This window comes from Akebia trifoliata, chromosome 3 (assembly GCF_017979445.1).
Source record: "Akebia trifoliata isolate Shusen 1 chromosome 3, ASM1797944v1, whole genome shotgun sequence".
Taxonomy (NCBI): Eukaryota; Viridiplantae; Streptophyta; class Magnoliopsida; order Ranunculales; family Lardizabalaceae; genus Akebia; species Akebia trifoliata.
The window spans coordinates 46080520-46104126 of NC_141377.1; the positions used below are offsets into that span (position 1 = coordinate 46080520).

Genomic DNA, 23607 nt, shown 5'->3' on the forward strand with positions numbered 1-23607 from the left:
AGTTAAAGAGATTGAATACCATGGGTGACTCGTCAATATATATATATATATATAATCCCAATTTTGTAAACATGAAATTCAACTACGGGGATTTAATATGTATCCTGATGATAAAAATCCATGGGATACTTATCCTGAGAAATATCCTAATCATTGGGTTTAAGACGAAGGCATTTAGTGGTTTGTCTGAAGTACAATAATTCTTTTTGCACCCCAGAAATTTGTGTCAAAACTAGAAAGTATAAAGAAGAAATGAGAAAGCTTTGCAATTCAGAATTCAATGATTGAGGAATTTCACAAAAATTAAACCTTCCTTATTTTTCAAGCTTTGATTTAAGGGTGTCTGCTAACCATTACAAGGAATATTATTACATCAAGACAACCATGCATTTTCCCATTTAAAACATTTTTTTCAAAATACCAGCCAAAGAAGCTTTGCAATCTGTGTAGTTAAAATTAGAATTGCAAGCCCGATTTTCATGAAATTTGGCGGATTCTTGTTCACACAATAAAAGCATTGACCAAGGTATCAAAGCAAAGCCATCTTATCGGATAATGTATATAAGACAGATCATGCCCCCTTTAAAATTACAATTTTAAGAAAGAAGCAAGGGTAGTAAAAGATAACCAAAACCATTGGTACACAAACAGTGAAATTTTCAAGGACAAGAAGCAACTAACATACAGGAGGATAGAAGTTTCAGCGACGCACTCTACAATGCTTGAAATTTACAAAACAGGAAAGAAAGAATCTAAACCATCATATTGTGTACGCACAAGTTCTTGTCACGTTTGCTGGCCTAAAAAATAAAAAATGGAAAAAAAAAAATGCTACTCTTTAAGTGAACGTTGAGTAGGCAAAGCATTAGAATCCTGCAATGACATTAAAAATCTGTCGTTTAAAAATATCTAAAAGCATGACAGTCTTCAGGGCCTGCGTTTTCCATTTCTTGTATTCGTTCCAGAGTCGCACGTTCGCTAAACTTCAGTCCTTAGGCAAGCCACTGCTACTTGCAGAAGACTTCTTTCCGGTGTATCTCTGTTAAAGCCAAGTAAGATGAGCACTATATATTTTTAACAAACAAGAGATGAGATCAAATGAGACTGAGTAGCGGCAACCACCCTCTCCACCACCAACAACAAAAACAAGGATAATTGTAGCTATAGCGGTACTGGTAACAAATGAAAGAACTTAAAGCTCACCTGCTTTCCAATGTTGAATGGGACATATTTGTATTTGATCATGTGTAGGATTTGACGTTTCATCGTGAGGACAAATAAAACAATCCAGTAGCACAGCAATATGGGCCAGAAGACAGGGACGTCAAACATGGAGAAAAAGGTCATAAGAAATGCTACACAAAAGGCCTTTGTGATGGAATACCTACAGCAGTGGAACAAAAAAGGAAAGGTTATCCTCAAGCCTACATTGGTCCACTGCATTAGAAATTAACTAATATTTTTAATGATCAAAGAGAGATTGAAGAAATGTTAAGGCAAATAAACAAATATATCAAATAACCAACTTTGTTTTATGCCATGAAGATCAACCATCAAACCAATCTTTCTACTTGGACAAATGATAGAGAAGTATATTGGAAAAAGAGGAGGAATCTTCATATAAAATTTATTCACTTAGAGATAGCATATGACAAAGCACCAGGAGAGTGAAAGTGCTAGCTTCCTAAGTTAGTAAGGTTTGTGAGTGTGATATCATGACTTAGGTTCCAAAACCCACCTCCACCACTAATTATTGGCCATTGACCAAAAAGCCTATAAATATAAATAAATAAAATAAAAAATAAAAAATAAAAAAATCTAACGAGTTAATTTGGTGGTATTGGGAAAGAAAGGGATTCAAAATGGATATATGGACATAATTAAGGAGATGTGTGAAAGGGTTAAAACTAATGTGAGAGCAAGTAGAGAGGTGATGAATGAATTCCCAGTTACAATTGGTTTACATCAAGAATCAGTTTTGAGCCCATATTTATAGATAAAGTAATTATTCACATTCAAGTGCACATAACTTGGTAGATATTATTTGTAGATAGTGAAATACTAGATAGTAAGACTAGAAAGAATCAACACAAACTAAAGTTCTTGAGAAAGGTGTTAAGAGTTTAAGGAATTCAGAATAAGTAGAACCAATACCTGAGTACTTAAAGAGTGTATTTAATATTGGCAGCCGACAAGAAAAACTCAATGGTCAAGAAATACCCTGGTGAAATCACTTTCATCATCTTGGGTCGATTATACATTACAATGGATAAATTATGAAAGATGTTACTCGTAGAATCAAAGTAGATGATTAAAGTGGAGAAGTGCATGTGCTTTCGTAGTGCTACAAGATCAACGCAGAACAATCAAATTAAAAGGAAAATTTTATAAGACAACAATAAGATCAACTATACTTTATGAAACTGAATGTTGGACTGTCAAAAGTATAATGTTAATAAAGTGAATGTAGCAAAGATGAAGATGTTGAGATGGATGAGTGGAAAGACTAGAAAAGATAAAATTAGAAATAAACGCCTACAAGGACATGTAGTAGTAGAGCCAAAGGGCGATAAAATAAGACAAAGTCCACTGAAATGGTTTGGGTATGTTCAATGAAGGCCAATTATAGCGAAGGAAGGAACTTGTACAAAATGCACTATGAAATAAAAGATGGAATACATGATCAATATAACTTAAGGAATAAATTCCACATAAACATGCAATTACCCAGGGTAACATTAACTTATAGTATGTAATATGCATGACACAATGCATTTCACTAAACATTCATAATTATGACCACAATATCGTACTTCACAGGAAGACACCTAATTTATATTATTTTTTTCAAAACGTATCATGTAAATGCTAACAAGAATGCCCCCAGCCCCTACTCTTCAACATGCAGAAATTCACTATACAATAGTACAAAATATTAACTATATTGAGAAGGGTTAAGCTAAATCCCCCTACAATCATTTTAACAGTAGTACATTACTCATTTACAGACCTATGAATGCAAGGTTCAACTAAACCACATTCAGACTTATGAACAAAGTTACCTCTCCGATGAGGTGGAAAAAAGGACAAACAATTCATCGCCTCTCGTCCAAACTTTCAAGAAACATAGTTTCTAGTTGTAAGAGTTGTAAGGGCTTTAGAATCAAGAAATGGTATTGCAGGATAAATTAAATGCCAATAAAAGAAATGTGCTATTACCAGAACTTAAACTCGGGTAGGCGGCGAATGAAAGGCCTGAACTCATCTGATCCTTTTGTAGGCAATGAAGCCCCATCCAATGCTTCCGATTCTGGATCAACCTTTGGTGAAAGAAACCCAATTAAGAGGTTCAAAAGATATATCCCCAACCCATAAGAGACGACGTAAAACCCTTGAACGTAGTAAACACGTAAAACATAAATCAATGCAACAGCTAGAGTTCCAAGCCATCTCTGGACTGGATGTGGAGTGGATCTATCCAAATAGTACTGAAATGCCCTCGAGAAATCATTTCTCCATTTTGCCAATGGAGACACAGCAGATGATCCATCACCCTCAACACCTTCCATGAAAATTAGCTCTTATACTTCCTCTACAGATCTAATAGAAAACAAAATTTCAATAAAATTCAAATAAAAGCCCCTTAAGAGTGAGGCATACGTGAATATTAGGGTTTTAGCAAAAAATTGATTAAAAAAAAAAATACAGAAAACGAGCCAGATTTGGGAAGAGAAAGTTGAATCTCCGTGTAAATTAGGGCTCAGACGACATCTAGATCTCAAACGAGAAACAAACACACCTAAATTTGAACAAATTATACCTCTTATCAATTGCAGATCTCGAACGATTTAAATCCTGGATACTCAAATTAATCCTAAATTTCCGATCAAATCTCCACCGAACAGCTGCACAATCAAGTTTGAGATGGAGAAATGGAAATCAGAAACATAAATCGAAATGCAGAAGTTAGCAAAAAAAAAAAAAAACTGAAATACAGATTCATGACACGTAAAACTGAAGAAACTAACGATAAAATCTAGATCTGTGTGCGATTGCGAATCAAGATTTTTATAACCAAAATAAGAATTGCAGAACACCATAACATGAGAGATGGAGCAGCAGTTCACCTGCGAATTAGGGTTTAAACAATAGATTTGCTGAGAAAAAATGGAGAGTCGAGAATCGAAACTATATGTTTTGTCACACTTTCTTCAAGAACACAGACAAAGGAGGAGACCAAATGGTTGAAACAACCGCGAAAACAGATAGAAAATGTGACGGATAGTGTCGTCCTTGTATATAGGTGTACGGTACTACCGACACTCGCAATCAAGTCCCAGCTGAAGATCGTTTAATAGAGGTGTTAAATTTCGATAAAGCCTCATCATTTACGTTCAATCTATTATTAAAATGTTTTGCTCCATCCAACATTCAATTCCTTAAAATCTAAATGGTCTTTTTTGGCAAAAATCTAATTGGTTTTGACGTATTGTAAGGTGGTGTATGTTAAACTAAAAAAAATAAGGTGTTATTTGTTGAATAGCATTAAGCGCTGAAACTTATAAACACTGAATTTAAGTGCTGAAAAAGTTGTTTGTTTAGATGCTGAATCATGTTTGTTACACATTACTGAAACTAGTAAATTATCTTTGTTACCCTTACAATCATATTATACATTGTTTGCATGTTTCAAATACTTATTTATTATCAAACACAATAAAATATATTATTTCTTATAAAATTAAAATACAATTTATTTTTAAATAATAAATAATACTCAGATCTTCAATTTATAAATAATAATTTCTATTTATAAAAGCCCACAAATTTCAAATTAAAAATAATAATGTCATACAAGTCACCAAAATTTGAAATCAACTTTAAAATAACTTAATTTTGGATGAATAATTTTCGATGGAAATGAAGAATGTGTAATTATAAAAGCACCCTATGAATTAATAAGGGCAACCCACACTATAGCCATTTTTTATTTTGTTTTATATGGGTTAAAGTTTTTGGAATGAGCAAATTTTTAGTGAGAATGATCTATATAGTCTAGAGATCATCATCACCAAAAATCAGTTTATTTTGAAACTTCTAACTCGTCAAAAATAGTTTTCAAAAAATAAAAAATAAATGGACAATTTACGGTTCTTGAACTTGTTTTGATAGGGTTAGAAGTTTCAAGATGTGTTGATTTTTTGTGAGGATGATCTCCTCGTTGTAAAGATCATCCTCATCAAAAATTAACTCATTCCAAAACTTTTAACCCATATAAGACAAAATAATTTAGCTATGGTGTGGGTTTATTAATTTGTGGGGTGTTTATATACTTATCCATGGGATATAAGAGGTAATATCCTTTTAATAATAAGGGAATACTTGTCCATACTCAAAAAAATAAAGGGCAAACTTGTCCGTGTTGAAAAAAGTGAAGTGCTTACCGCTTCAGCACTTATTTTCAGCATCAAAATAGTGTTGAATTTTTTTCACTTATTTTCAGCAATAAGCGCTGAAAATATAGAGTAAACAAACGCGTTATTTTGACAAAAGTGCTGAATTTAATTTTTTTCAGCAATAAGTGCTGAAAAATAACGCAAACAAACACTGCCTAAGTATTGAATAGCATTAAGCGCTGAAACTTATAAGCGTTGAATTTAAGTGCTGGAAAAGTTGTTTGTTTAGATGCTGAATCATGTTTGTTACACATTGCTGAAACTGGTAAATTGTCTTTGTTACCTTTACAATCATATTATACATTGTTTGCATGTTTCAAATGCTTATTTATTATTAAACACAATAAAATATATTATTTCTTATAAAATTAAAATACAATTTATTTTTAAATAATACTCAAATCTTCAATTTACAAATAATAATTTCTATTTATAAAAGTCCACAAATTTCAAATTAAAAATAATAATGTCATACAAGTCACCAAAATTTGAAATCAACTTTAAAATAACCTAATTTTGGATGAATAATTTTCGATGGAAATGAAGGATGTGTAATTATAAAAGCACCCTATGAATTAATAAGGGCAACTTACACTATAGTCATTTTTTGTTTTGTTTTATATGGGTTAAAGTTTTTGGAATGAGCAAATTTTTAGCAAGGATGGTCTATATGGTCTAGAGATCATCCTCACCAAAAATCAATCTATTTTGAAACTTCTAACTCGTCAAAAATAATTTTTTTTTTTTTTAAATGGACAATTTACGGTTCTTGAACTTGTTTTGATAGGGTTAGAAGTTTCAAGATGTGCTGATTTTTTGTGAAAATGATCTCCTCATTGTAGAGATCATTCTCATCAAAAATTAACTCATTCCAAAACTTTTAACTCATATAAGACAAAATAATTTAGCTATGGTGTGGGTTTATTAATTTGTGGGGTGTTTATATACTTATCCATGGGATATAAGAGGTAATATCTTTTTAAGAATAAGGGAATACTTGTCCATACTAAAAAAAACAAAGGGCAAACTTGTCCGTGTTGAAAAAAGCGAAGTGCTTACCGCTTCAACACTTTTTTTCAGCATCAAAATAGTGCTAAATTTTTTTTCACTTATTTTCAGCAATAAGCGCTGAAAATATAAAGTAAACAAACGCGCTATTTTGACAAAAGTGCTGAATTTAATTTTTTTCAGCAATAAGCGCTGAAAAATAACGCAAACAAACACCACCTAAGTATGTGAATTAATAGATTCAAAAAGAATTTTATTTTTTTTAAATACTAAAGAGTAACTTTCTAATCTATCTATAATATATTACTAACCTTCTAATCATACTAAAATTTAATTTAAATACTTAAAAACACTTCAAATTATATCATAATAATAAAAATAAACTTAGAATAAAATATAGAAATCTAAAAATAAATTAGAAATCAAGCAAAATATAAATTTTATAAAGTTGAAATAAAAGCTAACCAAACAACTTTTAAATAATCTAAAATAGAACTAAATTAAAGACATGTGGTTCAAATTAAAATTGGGTTGGACCCAACCTGGTCAACCTAAACTAGGTTGGTTAAATTGAGTTGACTTGATTGTATTGAGTCAACTCGATTAAATTTGGATGGGTTGATTCGACCATGAAAATTCTCTTTTCTTCGCATTTTTTATGGTCCAGTTTCTCTAGAAAATCAAGAGCAATTTGTTCTATATCATGTGGATGTGCTACATAGGCCCCATTTTCTTTTATAAATTTTTGTCCTTGAGTTGTTTTTGGAGGTTTTTTTTCTTATTTTTTATTCATCTCTTATTCTAATCCATTCTCAATGATATCATTCTTCAAACTTAATTTAGAAAATATAATTGATTATAACATATCATCAGTCAAATTCATCATATAAGTATTATTGTTTATCTTATTCAATATATAAAATGGTTCAATTTTCTTCAACTTGATTTTGCTGTAAATTATGATGAAAAAACTATCTTTACTAAGATAAATCATGACAAAATCTCTTTTTTTATACCTCTTGAATCTTTTATATTTATTGTCATCGACTTTGTACTTGCCAAAAGAAGCTTCAAGGTTCTTTTTTCACTTGTTCGTTCAATATGCTATATTCTTTTGGACTCATCCCATAATAGGGTAGATTTGGGAGACTTGCACCGGGCACTAAATTGATGTGGTGTTTTATATTTCTCATGAAAGATAATAAATCTAATAATTTCAAAGAAAAAATACAAGAAAATTCCTCAATAACTTGATGAAAAACTTAAGTAGGAAGGTCTCATTGGGAGATTGTATTGCCACTAGAAACAATTGACTTATTTCCTTTAAGTCCTCATTGATTTTAGTGGAAATAAAATATGTTCTCCCCCCTCCCCTCCCCTCCCCTCCCCTCCTTGATTGGTTAGACAATCTTGGTCTTTACATGAGAACGATGTAGGATCACTTTGACAGGTAGGTATTGACAGGTAGGTATTGGCTTTGCTCGGTAAGTGACATTATTATCATGAAATCAAGGCCTTCCCAAGAGGATGTGACATGCTCTCATTATGACAATATCATAAATAATCTCATCATTATATAGTCTACTGCTCAGAGAAATGGAGTATTGGCTTGTCACATTATTCTTGAACTTATTGTCCACCTAGCATATAGAATAAGGTATAGGGTGATGCATAGTAGGTAACTTGGGTGCATTGACCATGTGACTTGAAATTATATATTTCGAACTTCCACTATTAAAATCAATTGGCACAACCTATGTTGCATTTAACATGTCGTCTAAAAAAGACTATGTCAAATTGAAGGATAATCATGTTGTACTGATATTAAGTTACAAATAATACAACTGTCTATTCACCTTTTTCAAACTTCTCAAATTGGACTTCCAATTCAATTTTAGTGATGAATTCTTCATCATCATCCATGAATGTAGATCGTAGCAAAAGCTTCGATAACACTTGACATAGTAGAAGCGTGTGAATTAATATATTCAAAATAAGTTAAGAGATTATGTTCAATGGAACATACAAAGTCATTTTTAAATAAATAGATTCAATTGATAACCAAACAATAAGTTGAAAATATAAAAGAAAGAACTAGAAATTGACCAAGAGATAAAAGATAAATTGATTAATATGTTTAAAATTAATTGAATTTCTTTTTTGAAGCACCTTATATAAATAACTTCACCATAAGAACTTAAAAGTTTTATAAAATACTATAAAATAACTTCTTAATCTATCTATAACATATTATTAATCTTCTAATCCTATTAAAACTCAATTTGAACATTTAATTGTAATATAAAAAATGAAAATTTAAAAACAAAATAGAAATGAACCAAACAACTTTCAAATAACTTAAAATTGAATTAAACTAAAACATGACTTAAATCAAAATTGAGTTGACTATGGACCAAACCTGATCAACATGAACCAGACTAGTCGAACTTTAGATTCGGCCATGAAAGTTCTCCTCTTTGCATTTTTATGGCCATAGGAGTGTCAATGGTAAGAGTTCGATTCCGATTCTTATTAATTTTGATTTTGGGTATGAGATCTTTTGAATCATAACGATGCAACAAATACCCGACACCCAACATATACCCACTCAATTGTTTAAATATTTAACACTTTAACTCTTAATTCATCAAGTGAAAGTTACGTTCAACAATAAATTCTTCAAACAAATCAAACTTTTAAGAATAAAAGTACAAAAAATTATAATATGAACCATTTATGTCATTGAAATTGTATAAAACACATGAGAAATGAATAGGAGTACATGTAAAGAAAAGGTAAAAATTAAAGACTTTACATTTTCTTTATATTTTAATTTACTTCAACTACAGTTACTTTAGGATATCTCTTTGTAAGCATTTAATTAAACTACTAATTTTATCATAATGTTATAAGTTTACTATTCATTACCCATTAGATACCCGTAAGGTACCCAAAGAAGACTCAATTCTTATCAAGTCCTTTAGATTGCTACTCAGAATCGGACCTAAAAATGATCAGGTCAATATTAGAAAACCCAAAACCAACTAATCAATTTCAGGTACCTCGGATGATTGGGTAATTGAGTACCCATTGACACCCTTAATCCATAATGGTGTCCCATTCCTATGATATATATGCCTACGTGGTACGTTTTTGTTAGAGATTAAACACATTGAGATGTGCACAATGTTAGAAAACAATTTGATTAGGAGTCCAATGTGTGCCATAGACACCGTTAACAAGACACCTTGTTTGATACTAGTTCTTTATAAAATTCCACATGCACTTGATTGCTCTCCTCACTCCTATGGAAGCCATTAGTCGAATGAATAGTGTATCATATTCGAAATCTTGCAAAAGTTGTGCACGTTTTAGGAAAAATCTCACAAGTGAATAGTTGAGAATGAGTAGAAGTTGGGACGCCATAAAAACTCTCATTTTTTTATGCCAGATTCCATTTTTTGTGTTTAGGATTTTACACGATCCTAATCCTCATTGGAAAGAACTATTGAAATTGCTTAAATGTTGACTAAGAACCTGAGCCAAATCTTTGAATAGTGTGTTTAAATCTTTAATTGGGGTGTGATAAATAATAGAAGAGATTAGAGTGTAATAAGTAAAAGTTGGTGTGCCAATAGCAGCTCTCATATATTTTTAGTTCTATACAAAACTCAAGGGTCTACCTATAGTTTGTTGACTGCCATGGAGTTCCTACTAATTATTGGATTGACAGCAACACCTAGCCAACCCGCTCGGCCACTCGTCACTCCTAATCTCATTAACTATTGGAAGGTCTACGGGTGTGCCCCCTTCTCATTTTATTTCCTCTCTCACAGCTAAATCCCACGCCTTCTCTCTCCCAACAGTGAAAAATAGTTCGATCAAATATCTTCTGTAGAACAAAATGGGGACGTTGGGGAAAGCGATCTACACGGTTGGATTCTGGATTCGTGAGACCGGCCAAGCTATTGATCGTCTCGGCTGTCGCCTTCAAGGCAATTATTACTTCCAAGAGCAATGTACGGTTCATCCTCACTTCTAACCCTAATTCTACTTTTCGTTAATCATATCCTCTTACCCCAGAAATCCATTACATTTCTAAGTCCAATCCTTTTTAATTTTGTTCTTATCTCTATGTATATTTTATCATTTCCAGATTGCTGAATGTTCTGAAAGAAATTCGAATTTATTTTACGTAATGAACTGTTGGCAATTGGCAGTGTAGATTTCCATTTGTTTGGGAGGTCCAATTAGGTTTAGGGTAATTCAAATCTACTTAGGTTAGTTAGATGTAACATTTTTAGTTTTGATTGGAAAGAAATGTAATCTTCTTATATATAGAATTTGCCGGTCGATGCTTGTTCTTGTTTGTTAGAATTGTTGATTTTTCTGCAGTTTTTAGTTGTTAACTGGTTTTGTCTTTCATTAATATAATATTGGATAAGACTAGAAAATTTCACTTTTAGTAACTGTAGATGGTAACAATCCATTGAGGTATGGAGTACGACGACTTACCAATGTAACTCCAGCTTTGTGCCACGTCACATACACATGGACTGCCTACTTGGCACATAGTCACGTGTGTGCGTTGCTGAGTAGGTGCCACCTATGTTTGCCAACTGGGGCAAGGTTTGGAGTTTGTGGAGGATACCTATACAAAGCATATTTTGCTTTATGAAGAGACAGTGACCCCCTCACACGTGTAGACATTCTCACGTACTATTTTATTAGCTCGCCAGTGCTAATGGAGCTAGCCGAAACCATATGGGACATAATTTTTTTTGCCTTTTTATATCTTGGAAATCTATAGATAGCAGGTCTCTACGACATCGACTTCTTGGCTTCTCTCTCCCTCCCTTTCTTTATTGCCGCTATTTGTATTCATTTTCCCTCACCTCTTGTTAGAATTGATGTTGTATCACCATTAAATTGGTTTTGGTAATGATTCGATTCACCTTGTTTAGTCAACATCTTACGTAAACAAGTACTTATCCAACTCACTACATTTGGTCAATTTGTTGGGGAGGTATTTTCAACCGTCGAGGGTGAGAACTATGGCAGATCATTTAAAAATAGGTTCAACAATAGATTTATGGATTGCAATGAATAAATTATTTAGAACTGTGCCTAGTGGAAACATGCATTATTGATATGGAGCTGATGTACAACATCTTGTTATAGAATTCCTTGTATCCCAATGTTCTTTGAGCTCAGTGATACTTCCAAATTAACTGCAACATTAGTACTAACTATGGTTGAAAGGGGACAAGTAAGGTTGCGGAAAAAAATAAATCAAAAGAGGGTCCATGACATGAACATCACTAAGTTGCTTACAATTCCTATATTGCTTCACAAAGGTCAAAGCGCAACCCACCAAATCATAGCATTTCTAACAAGCGCCCATACTAGGTGTAAGGATGAAGGTGAAACCAGCTCCCCTGCAATGCCAAAGATTAAGAAATGGATTCATAATAATGCTATTAATTCCATTGTCTGTGTGCAAAAATTCTTTAATATAAGGCCCTGTTTGCCGGTTTCACAAACCGATAGGATATATAACAAAAGTTTGCAAAGCCCTTTGTCAAATCTTCACAGTGAAATGTGCTTATGCCAAAATCTAAATTCTACTCGAGAACTCGCTAACTGTTCATGTCGATATACTTCATGATTATAGGCACCATGCTCCACATGAATGTGATCACCCATGACCCATTGTTGCCATGTTCGAAAAACATATGGAACAGGTTGAATACACATTGATTTGCTGATAACATGCAAAACACAAAGCTTCCAAATGAATGTAATTTATCTTTAGCCTCAACTCCTCACAAGCTGATTTGAATGCGCCGTTGTTTATAGTCTCTCGAGTCAACCAAAATAAACACCCACATACAAGTTGTATATTGCTAACAACAATTTCCTAGGGACGTGGGTGACACCTCTGCTCGCAGCATGTATTACCAATGAAAAAGAGAAAAATGATCAAGACGAGCTAGAAGATGCATCATTACAACCACGAGAAGACACTTAGGCAATTACAAAAGATTTGGATGCAATCAATTTACGGACAAACGATGAACCACACCTCGTTTCTGTAAGTTCTTAAACATGCCTTGTTATTCCCATTGATTGAGTTCAAAGATGTGTTCATCACTATGTTGAGCACAGCATCTTAATGTTGATCGAGGTGTCGTACCTATTAAACAACCAGCTCATCAATTTGCTATTACATTGAAGAACAAATCTAGATCGAAATACATAAGCTATTGGCCTCTACTTCATCGAATCAAATATAATATCCTTCATGGTTTGCTAGTTTTATATCAATAAGGTTGTTTCTTAACTGCCATTGGCTTGGGTCTAGTGAAGTTGCTTATGCTGTCCTCATGACTTCTTTGACTTAAATTAGTTCGAGACTATTGGAGTCACCCATGCCATCCTCTCGGTGCCTCTTGACTTCCACTGGTTCATGTTCAATAGTGTCACCTTTGCCATCCTCATGGCACTTTTTGAGTCCCATAGGCTTAAGTCTAGTTGCGTTGCCTATGCCATCCTCGTGGAACATCTTGACTTCCATTGGCTTGGTCCAAAGAGTTACCCATGCCATCGTCATCATGCTTCTTGACTCCGTTGGCCCAAGTATAGAAGAGTCAACTATGCCATCCTTGTGGCACTTTTTAACTTCCATTGGGCTAGGTTCAGTCGAGTTGCATATGCCGTACTCATTGCGCTTCCTGAATTCCATTGTCTTGGGGTGGCAATCTTAACACAACCGCGAACGCGACTAAAAAATGACACGAAATTAGTGGATTTGGGTTGAGCCTAATTGTATTTGGGTCATAAACTATGTGGACCCGTCTTACCCGATTATTAAAAGGGTCATGTCTAGGTTAGGGATGTAGATAATTTGTTACTTAAATTGGACTATATTGTAATGTAGATAATTTGTTACCTAAATTGGAATATCTCACTGAGGATATTTGCAAGCTTAATATGAACATGAATGAGTGTCAATCCATGCAATGCTCCAATTCTATTTGTCTTGATGCATAGTACCTAATGAGAGGAATTAAGATTCACAAAAAATGATGTTAATTTTTACATCTCCATTTCCTTTTCTCTAATTATTTTTTATTGATTATTTCTATTTTATAGGCATGAGTTTGGAATGGTCATGGTGATGGAAGGTTGCTTTTATTATTATTTTTTTGAGAAAACTTTCCTTAGCAAGATTTCAAATCTTACTAAGGGTCGTTGAGCTCAAATGGATTACCAAATTGGCAATCCAACACAACAGTCCTCTAGATTTCATGGAAAAATTTAGATAAAAAAAATTAAATGTATATTTTTTAGACTTGGTCCAAGATTTTGAAAATGGACGGCTACTGAACTCCCACCGAACGCCCAAATTTAAAATTAAAATTTAACAATGAAAAATAATCTTTTTTAAGTTTTTTTTTTCTTAAGCTCATTAGAATTTTGTCCTCTCCATCCTTGTGGCACCAGATCATGTTTTTGGATGCCACAGGGTGAGTTCAATGACCTTTAGTAAGATTTGAAATCGTAATAAGTTAGTAAAGTTAGACTCACTCACTCACTCTCTCTCTCTCTCTCTATATATATATATATATATAATAATGACCACTTAGCTAAGTGGTAAGACCTTGTGGAGGTTGTTCCCAAGGTCTTAGGGTTCAAACCCCTTGAATAAACTAATGTTAACTGTTAACCACCAACGCGACCAAGCAAAAAAAAAAAAAAAAACATAAAGATATAGATATAGATATATTTGTCATAGGCGGGGATAGGTAGTTTTTGTACCAGGCTATGAACACATTTTCTTTTTCTTCCTTTCCCATCTCGTTAATTGGTTGTGGTACATTTTTTGGTGGTGAAACTTAGTTTATGTTTTGTGATACTTAATTTGTTTGGGTGGATATTGGTTTATGGTTGTGTGACTTTATTTTTAGCAATGGTATTTTATTTTTGGTGGTGGAAATGAAACTAATGTTTTTCACTTAAGATTAGAATTTTATTGAACGGGTTACACAGTCTGGCCAGGTTACGTATTTGATAAATGTGTCGGGTTTAGGTTCAAGTTTTTGACATGATTATTAAACAGGTTGGGTTTGGGGTGGGTAAATTTTCAGAATACCCTTACCTCAACACAACAAGAACACGATCCAACCCATTGCCACCCCACTCTTGGGTCTTGTGACGTTGCTCAAGTCATCCTCAGTAACAGTTTTGCCAATGGTCTTCAATTTGGTGCCAAAGATGTGCATAAAGGAAACATACATGTTTTCTCTGCCCATAGGGGAATAAAATATGACAAGTGCCAACTTAGCTAAGTTGGTAAGATGTGCGGAGTGTTGTTCCCACACACTAGGTTCAAAATCCCTTGAACCCAAATTCACCTTGCTAACAACTAACCCTTTACCTATCAAAAAAGGGGGGAAATGTTGATGGCACCGATCTCAAGTTTTGGAGTATGATGATTCACCAATGGCTCACAATCTAGGTGCCAGGTCACATACCCATAGACTGCCAAGTGGAAGCCATTTTGTACCCATGTGGACCGCGTAATAGGTGCCTATTTGGTATTCACATGCTCTTTAACGGTTGATTAGGTGTTATGTCATGTGCTACCTGTGTTTGCCAACTTGGGGCTTCAAGAGGGGTATGGTATAGAGGTTGAGGAGAGCACTTGTGCAAGGCCTCTTTTGCTTTTTGAAGAGACAGTGTGTCTCTCACGCATATAGATGTCCTTGCACAGGTGGTTGTGGAGAGTTGAGCTGGCATAATGTCAGAATGGAGTCTCAGATTGTTTTGTTAGAATACATGCCACCAAATCTGACATATGCCTGTGCCACCAGGGCTGGAAGTTATCGCCTGGGGCATGCCTTCTCTTTCTCAGAGATCTGTACATGTCAGGTCCCTAGGAGTTGCAAGTGGCAGACCCTATTTAGTCTGGGTAATGAATTGGAATCAGGTATCATGAACCCGATCCGAAAAGTCAGTGGTCCAAACGATGGACCTAAACTGGAGTAGCTGGGTAAGCAGGCTCCTGTTGACACCATAGTCATTCACCTCATGTTCTCCCAAAATAGTATGAGTCCTGTTGGGTCAAACTTGTAGTTTTGCCTTGAAAGTCTTTCACTTTCTTTCTCATTTCTTGGTCGGTACCTATTTTCTTTTCATCGCTACTTTTAAAAGTGTTGCATCTCTGGCATTTAAAAAAAAGATACTATGTTCTGTGTGTGCATGCATACACACACACGAGCACACATTACCCCCCCCCCCCTTTCTTTTGATATCAATCATCTAACAGCTCATCTTCATGTTGTTTTAGTGTCAAGGCATCGGACGCTCATGAACATATTTGACAAAGCTCCTATTGTTGATAAGGATGCATTTGTGGCCCCAAGTGCATCTATCATTGGAGATGTTCAGGTGGGACGATCATCCTCAATTTGGTATGGATGTGTTTTGAGAGGTATGCTGCACTTGAACAATAATTGAGATTTTTTTACTTTGCTCTATATGCCATTTTTAGCCTTCAAACAGTACTTTTTTGCTTGTAGAAACATTAAGTTTTTCACCATTGAGAGATTTGAATGTGAAGTATCATTTCTCCTGCTGTTGAACTTTGTGGTGATTGTGACTCTTGTGAGTGCCAAAAAGTGCGTGCCTGTTCAAGGGCGTAAGTGCGTTACTTGTCTATTAATGCACACATATATAGTCTAGTTCGACCTTGGGCTGAGATTCAGACTGAAGAAGCCCAAATTAGGGTTAATCTTACCCGATAGACTGATTATGTTGTTGGACACATGCCCAACTATCCACTGCACTCCATGTATCCACTAAGAGCAGAATGTAGTGATGGATTTACAATAAAAAAAGATCCTCTCCACTATGAAGAAGGAGATGAGGAAAACAAATTGATAAATTTTGGGGGTCTAACTCAAAACCAATTGGCAATGAGTGGAGAGGTCCAACTTATAAGGAGATAGACAAGGCAATGAGTGTCCAATGTGGGACTAAACTCAACACGCCCCCACGCGTGTGGGCCGAAGCACGTGGAGATATGAACTAGGTGATGTGGAGGAGAGAAAGGCCTGCTCGAATACCATGATAATTTGGGGGTCCAATTCCAAACCAATTGGCAATGAGTGGAGAGGCCTAGGAGCTTATAAGGAGAGAGACAAGGCAATGACTGTCCGATGTGGGACTAAACTCAACAAAAATATGTAATGTAACAAGAAAACCAATTATGGATTGGCTCCTTGGAGAGCCATGTTCATAGACGCTCCGTTGTTCTCTCTTTCTCTCTCTCTTCCCGTTGCTCTAGACGTTGGGATATTTGGGTGTCCAAAAAGGGTAATATGAATTACTATAAAAAGCAAGATCATGATTTAGTATTACAAGTACCTCCAAAAATTACTATAAATAGTAAATCTCTTTAAAAAAGTTAAATTGTGTAATCTGTTGGAGCCTCCATCTTTGACTACTCTTCAGTATTATTTTGCAGTAATCAATCACCACAAGGAACCTTGTTTTGGGTTGTTGTTATGGGTTCTAGAATGGACCAAAATTTGACTGGGCTTAAAACGTTTGCAATTTTATATGAAATTTGGTCTGACTACGAGTTCTAGAAGAACCCAGAAAGTTGGAGATTTAACAATCATATTTTGGTACAACTCCCATGTCACCTGTGCCATTCCGTATAAAGATTCTTCCCCATTTATTTAACAGTCCCACAAATCTTTTCAGTACCCTGGATTTAGTCCAGACTATTTCTTTGATATCTTTGGTTTCTTATCTTAATTTTCTTGAAAAAACTTAGTCTGTGAGGAAAGTTCATTTTCTCCTGTGCATTTTTTTACCTTGTTAAGCTTTACATATCTTCATCATTGCTAAAGCTGCTGCATTGATTCTACAATGGTTCATATGCTCTTTGGTCTCCTAAGCATCTCTTCCGAAGTTCCTAGTCTTAGGTCTCTTATTTAGTTCCCCATATAGTAGTTTTTTACGCGTTCACTTTTAATCGGTCTTTCTTCTAGACTGCATGTTTGTTCTCTATAGAAAAATGTACTGCTTATGCTGCTCATGAACAGTGAAGCTGTCACATCACTTCTCTTCAGCAACTCAGTCAAAATGTGTCATTGTGTGTATCATATACATCTTGTTCTTTTATCTTAACTGTTCTCCAAATAATTCATGTTTTTCTCAGAAAGTGAGTGATCATAAGTCATTTGTCATAAATGTGCTTGTTTTTTGCACAGGTGATGTGAACAGCATCAGTGTGGGGTCAGGAACTAACATACAGGACAACTCCCTTGTGCATGTGGCGAAATCCAATCTGAGTGGGAAGGTCTTACCAACTATCATCGGAGACAATGTTACTGTAGGTGAGTAACATGCTACCATTTCTATTATTATATTTTTTGCCTCAAATTGATCATTCATGCAATTTGAAGAACTTTGCTGGTTTAGCTTGTTTGACTCATATAAAGATCCTTGCACTATGATTTAGAGTTTGAACTGGGCAGGTCATAGTGCCGTATTACATGGCTGCACTGTTGAGGATGAGGCTTTTGTTGGTATGGGTGCGACCCTGCTCGATGGAGTGGTGGTTGAGAAAAATGGCATGGTTGCTGCTGGAGCCCTTGTGAGGCAGAATACAAGAATCCCATGTGGGGAGGTTTGCCCTTAAACATTCATTTCTAAAACACATTTATATATTTTTATTTTTATTTTTTTGTACATAAATTCTAGTATTCTTTGCAAGGAGCTGCAGACACAGCTCCAAAGCACATTTAGCTTTTTCACCCAATATGACAATGTGATTATTTTCTATACTAAAAATCTTATAATATATCTGAGCTTGTTTGAATGTCCTAAACTTTACAAACTTATTCATGAACCTTTCTTGTTCTTATGTTACATATTAGATGTGTTCAAAAATTTGTATATGTCCCAAAAATGGCTTTTTATTCAGAGAAGTTTTCACAAGTTTTAACAATTTTATGTTTTTTATTTTTTATTTTTTTGCATGCCAAGTAAATTGTTCATGTTATGCATGTACAATGATGCCTGCATGAGGTTGACCTTCTTTAGTTTCAGCTCTTTTGAGTATGTATAAATCACATATCCCATTAATGACCCATAACAAAAGGATTGGCTTTTCAATTTCCAAGTTGACCTGGTTGAGGCATTGAAATTTCGCCAATTTTGTGAAAGGAAAATCCCACTTAGGGAAATATGGTTGAAAACACCTGTCCTCCTGTGGAACTTCATCATCTTGAGTAGCACTTTAGCTGTTGTCTAGTTCTCTAGGAAAGTGACATTATCATGTATGGCAGATTCAGGGACGATAGTTTCTTCCCATCTTGTTGCCTTGATTCAAGTATTCCTGTTTTCTGGAAAAATTGTGGTGGACTTGGTATTTTTCGCCCTTGTCAGATCTAGTCAACTTGGTTCAAATCCTTTACTCGGTCAACTACTTCTTGGACATTGTTTTTCATTTCATAGGAACCTGAGACAACATTAATATATTTTCACTATATAATGACACAGGTCTGGGGAGGTAATCCAGCAAAGTTCCTTAGGAAACTCACAGAGGAAGAGATAGCCTTCATCTCTCAGTCAGCGACAAATTACACCAACTTGGCCCAGGTCCACGCAGCTGAGAATGCTAAGACCTTTGACGAGATCGAGTTGGAGAAGTTATTGCGCAAGAAGTTTGCTCGCCGAGATGAGGAATACGATTCAATGCTGGGTGTTGTCCGTGAAGTTCCTCCAGAACTTATCCTTCCTGATAACATCCTACCTGATAAATCACCGAAGGCATCTTAAAAGTGATATTTTTCCCAAGGACGGGCAATCCTTCCTTTCAAATGAGGTTTAAAATATCAAGGGACATTTGTTGTGTGGATTTATGGCGAATGGTTTTTTTTTTCGCTTAACAATAATTTTTGCTGTCCAGCTGTGCGTTAGGCTCGGTTATGGTGTGGCATCTGGAACTTCTTTTTTGCTCTGGTTATTCAGAAACTTCATTTCCAGTTAGATAAAACTGATTCTACATTGTAGCTGATACTCGATTTGTTTTTTTCGTTCCTTGCAACCAAAACCTTTTTTTTTTTTTTTTTTTTACGGCTAATTTCAGCTACATGACATGAATAATTAGTTCTCTATGTGGCCTTTAAATTAAATCATTGGCACATTTTCCAATGTATTGATCTGGCATATCATTGTTTAGGTCCCCTAACCCACAACACTATAACTGGATTGGTACTAATGTGCCTTTTAGTTTCAGTAGTTGCCAATAACTGCATGGCACCATCCACAGCATTATTGAATAGGGGCACCCTTGAGCTTTAATCTTCTTGGCCCATGCAGCATCGAAGCCATTATCCCCATTTCTCATTGTGCCAAGCTCCATCAAAATTGACTCGTAACTCGTCCCTTAGCATTCTTGAGACCATGACTGAGTTGACTCTCGTTTGGTCTTCTCATATTGTCTGAGTCATCTGGTTAACATTGATTAAATAATTTTTTATACATAATTTACATATTATTATGTAATAAATAATAATGAGAGAGGAGAAAGAGCAGGAGCAAAAAGGATCCAATTTGGACTGCAATTTCAAAAATGAAACTCTGGGATCGACTGGTGCCAAGTCCATTTTAAGCCAATTTGTCACCATAGCATAAAATGGGTTAAATTTAGGAAAAGTGAGCTGCTATTGGCATCCCAACTTTTACTCATTACAACCCAATTTCTTAAAATATTAATTGGAGTCCAATTAAAAAGGTTAAAACACACTCTTCAAACATTACAAAGTTTTGGCCAAAATTATAATCTCAACTTTACAAAACATTATAACACTCAGTTGAAACAATTTCCAATAACATGATCCGATGCTTTATGGGGGGTAGTAGAGGATAAAATTCTATAAACTTTTTTAAAAAAAGTTATTTTTTCATGTTAAATTTTAATTTTATGTTTGGGAGTTGGGTGGTTTGGTAGTCATCCATTTTCAAAGGCTTGGATCCAACAAATAGTTTTTAGATTTTTTGAATATAAGTTTTTCAATGAAATTTAGAGGGTTGTGGCGTTGAAGTAAAAATCTTATAATGTTAGTTAGGAAAGTGTTTCACTAATTTGATCAGTAAGATATACAGTATTATAATATATTAAATATTATACTAATAAAATATTGTAATATATAATATTATAATGTTTCATTCTGAAAAATTACACATGAATAGTAGTTTTTCAAATTTCATGGCAATTCGAAAAACTATACTTGAAATGAAGTCTTTCACGTCATTTTGAAAAGCTACACTACAATAGGTGTTTTTGACGGGGCTTTTTGTAATTTTTCAAAAATGCCTCTTCAACGGCCGTTCAAGTTGATTTTTTGCAATTTTGAAAAAAATTGTTATTTTTATTAAAAATATTAATTTATTATTATTATTTTTTTTTTTAATATTTCCCTAGATATTTTACCTTGTACCTTGAGGTAAAAACTCTGATTATGACCACACTGCCACTTCTAGGAAGTCAGTTTAGAACGGCTCTTTGGATTAAGATTCGTGCTGGGGTGACCTCAAGATTGTAACTCATATCTCACATCTTTACGTGAAAGTGTGTAGGAATCATAGATGCTTCAATGAAAAGTATCTTGATAAAAAGTACCTATGGTTCCTACACACTTTCACATCGGGATGTGTTAAATGAGGTACAACCTCGACTTCACTTGAGCATTATTCTTAGGTTAATATCTGAGATAAGTGTTTTCAAGCACACGACATGTCATCTGACTGACCTAGGTCTTCTCTAAGAGGCTAATAAGAAATTATCTAAATGCCCTCACTTTCACTTGTTATCCAAAATCTCTCTAAATTTTCTCTCCAAACAGATTATCTCAGTCAACCTTCAAATATTAAGAACAAGCTAGGAATTTTGGAGAGGTAGAAGACAACGCATTTTTAGCCATGTGAAAGATGGATAACTGTATAGAAAAATGAAGGGTTGTCTAAAAGATGTTGAAGACAAGGGTCTAATGGATAAAAATAACATATCAAAGAGGTTAAGACATAAGAGATGGAAGATGACAGAATTTGGGAGAGTAATCAAAAAGGGTATTAGGGTAGACTTAGAAGATGAGGGAGGACATTTAGGTCATTGACTATTTGTCTTTTAGAGAATAGCTAGGGTCAAGGGACATATCATCAAGTTAAAAAACTCAAGTCGACAGATCAAAAGGGTTATGTAGACAATTAGAGTTAGGGGGCCCAAGTCATGAATGGACTGGGCTTTGTGTTTGTTTTGATAAAAAGCCCAAATTTATGTTCTGGCATTTCACAGTGGCCTCATCCCAGATAATAGGATTAACAACGTCAATTCGAGTGTGCAGATCGAACCATTACCATTGATTGTCCTCAAAGTGTTTAACACTCGTATATGAAGAAAAAGCATCTATGGTTTTCTACACAATCTATGCTACTTCGAGATACCATTTTTCTTCTGATAGATAAGTTGGACTTGAACCCACGACCTCAAAGTTGCTTTACAATGTGTCAAACCAACTGAGCTATGGGTTCAAGCCCTCCTCTTTGTATACCTTTTTTAAAAAAACTTTTAATAATAAAAACTTACCTTAATTTTCATAATTTGTGAAATATTGGATAGAATTATTTTCATTTTGATGGGTATAATAATAGGTGAAGGTACTATAGCTACCTTGCCAACTCTGAATCGACGTGGGGTACATGGGGGAAAGAATTGTGGGGTAGCTGATAAGAAGGAACATTTTTTTCAAATAGAGATAAGAAGAACATGTGGTGTGTCTCTCACATGTATCAGCCCAGATGTCGTTAGATGATAAGGGAGTGTTGGTGAAGACAACGGGACAAAAGCAAATGCTTGGTTTGGTATGGTATGGTGTGGTATGATATGGTGTCAATTGGTTGGTAGGCTTTACGACTTGACCTCTTTTTGGCATTTGCTTCTTTAATAACTTTTGCCATTTTTCATTAATCTTTCAAATAAAGTTCCTTGACACTGTTGTAGGTATACACTTTTGTCGTTCAACTCATCGAGTAACTCATAATCTTGAGATGGATGGTTATGATTTAAGCATCCCCACTCAAAAGAAGCCAATCCAACATTATAGCTTTGTCAAAATTTGATCAAAGTTGCAATGTTAGATATTCGGGCCATAGCTATGTTTAAAATAAATCCAATAAGGGACCCATGTACAAGATATCTCTTGATAGAGATATAGGGAACGTCAATGGATTATGGATCGGATCATGATCGATCCAAACTGATATCTTATTGGAATATATCCTTATCAATCCCTCTCTGGTGTGACTCCCCCCCCCCCCTGACAACCCCAACAATTGGTTAGAGGACCTCCACATGTTACTATTAATTAAGAGGGTTAGGGAACATGCATTCAATGCCTCTTTTATTTTTTTTTAATGATTAAATCTTTTATAATAATAAAATGGTCTTGTAAACGTGTGCCCTAAGCGCACACGATAAAGTGCGTTAATTACACCTGGGAAATTGATTTTTTTTATTTATTAAAAATGCCCTCAAAACAATTATGTTTTACCAAAATACTCTTAGATGCTTATTCCTCAAGTGTAATTAATGCACTTTAAGGCACACATTAACAAGACCCATAATAAAAGAGTTGGGATCGCTTGGCTCTTAAGAATGACTTATGAAAAAAACATATAATGCCAATTCTTTAAGTGCAAAATCCAATGATTGAGATTTATCTTAGGGATAAGTATCTCAGAGATTTGTGTTATCAACGTACTCATAAACCTTGACCATTGGATTTTGTATTTAAAGGGTTGGGATCATGGATTTTTTCATGAGTTATTCTTAGGAGTCAACGGATCCCAAACCATGATAAAAATACATGTTACATAATTAAAATCAGAATAATATGTATTTGGGTTATACCCTAGTCATAAAAAAATAAGAGCTCCTAAAGGCATTTTAGAACATATAATTAATAATTGAGTCATGTTGGAGTGACCTCAGGTTGGAAGCTCATAACGCACTTTTTGACAAGAAAGTGGGTAGGAAGCATATGTGCTTTTTCACTCATATCCC

The 23607-nt window shown here is 34.6% G+C and overlaps 2 protein-coding genes across 5 annotated transcripts; one reads left to right on the forward strand and one right to left on the reverse strand.

The window, feature by feature from the left end:
- Positions 1–614: 614 nt before the first annotated feature.
- On the reverse strand, positions 615–4381 carry LOC147407373 (protein RER1B-like). 4 transcript variants are annotated; one of them, XM_086435907.1, is made up of 5 exons: positions 4128–4381; positions 3821–3905; positions 3220–3592; positions 1204–1384; positions 615–1039 (listed from the first exon to the last, which is right to left on the reverse strand). In XM_086435907.1, exons 3-5 carry the CDS (start codon positions 3567–3569, stop codon positions 986–988), a joined length of 585 nt encoding a protein of 194 aa, XP_086292033.1. In that variant the 5' UTR covers positions 3570–3592; positions 3821–3905; positions 4128–4381; the 3' UTR covers positions 615–985. The 4 variants fall into 4 exon arrangements, with proteins under 4 accessions (XP_086292033.1, XP_086292035.1, XP_086292031.1 ...); XM_086435909.1 differs by having other exon boundaries at positions 4029–4381; XM_086435905.1 differs by having other exon boundaries at positions 3220–3600; positions 4128–4379.
- A 5870-nt stretch (positions 4382–10251) lies between these two features.
- Positions 10252–19562, forward strand: LOC147407374 (gamma carbonic anhydrase 1, mitochondrial). Its single transcript, XM_086435910.1, has 5 exons — positions 10252–10483; positions 15817–15960; positions 17750–17875; positions 18017–18168; positions 19044–19562. Exons 1-5 carry the CDS (start codon positions 10369–10371, stop codon positions 19320–19322), a joined length of 816 nt encoding a protein of 271 aa, XP_086292036.1. The 5' UTR covers positions 10252–10368; the 3' UTR covers positions 19323–19562.
- Positions 19563–23607: the final 4045 nt, after the last annotated feature.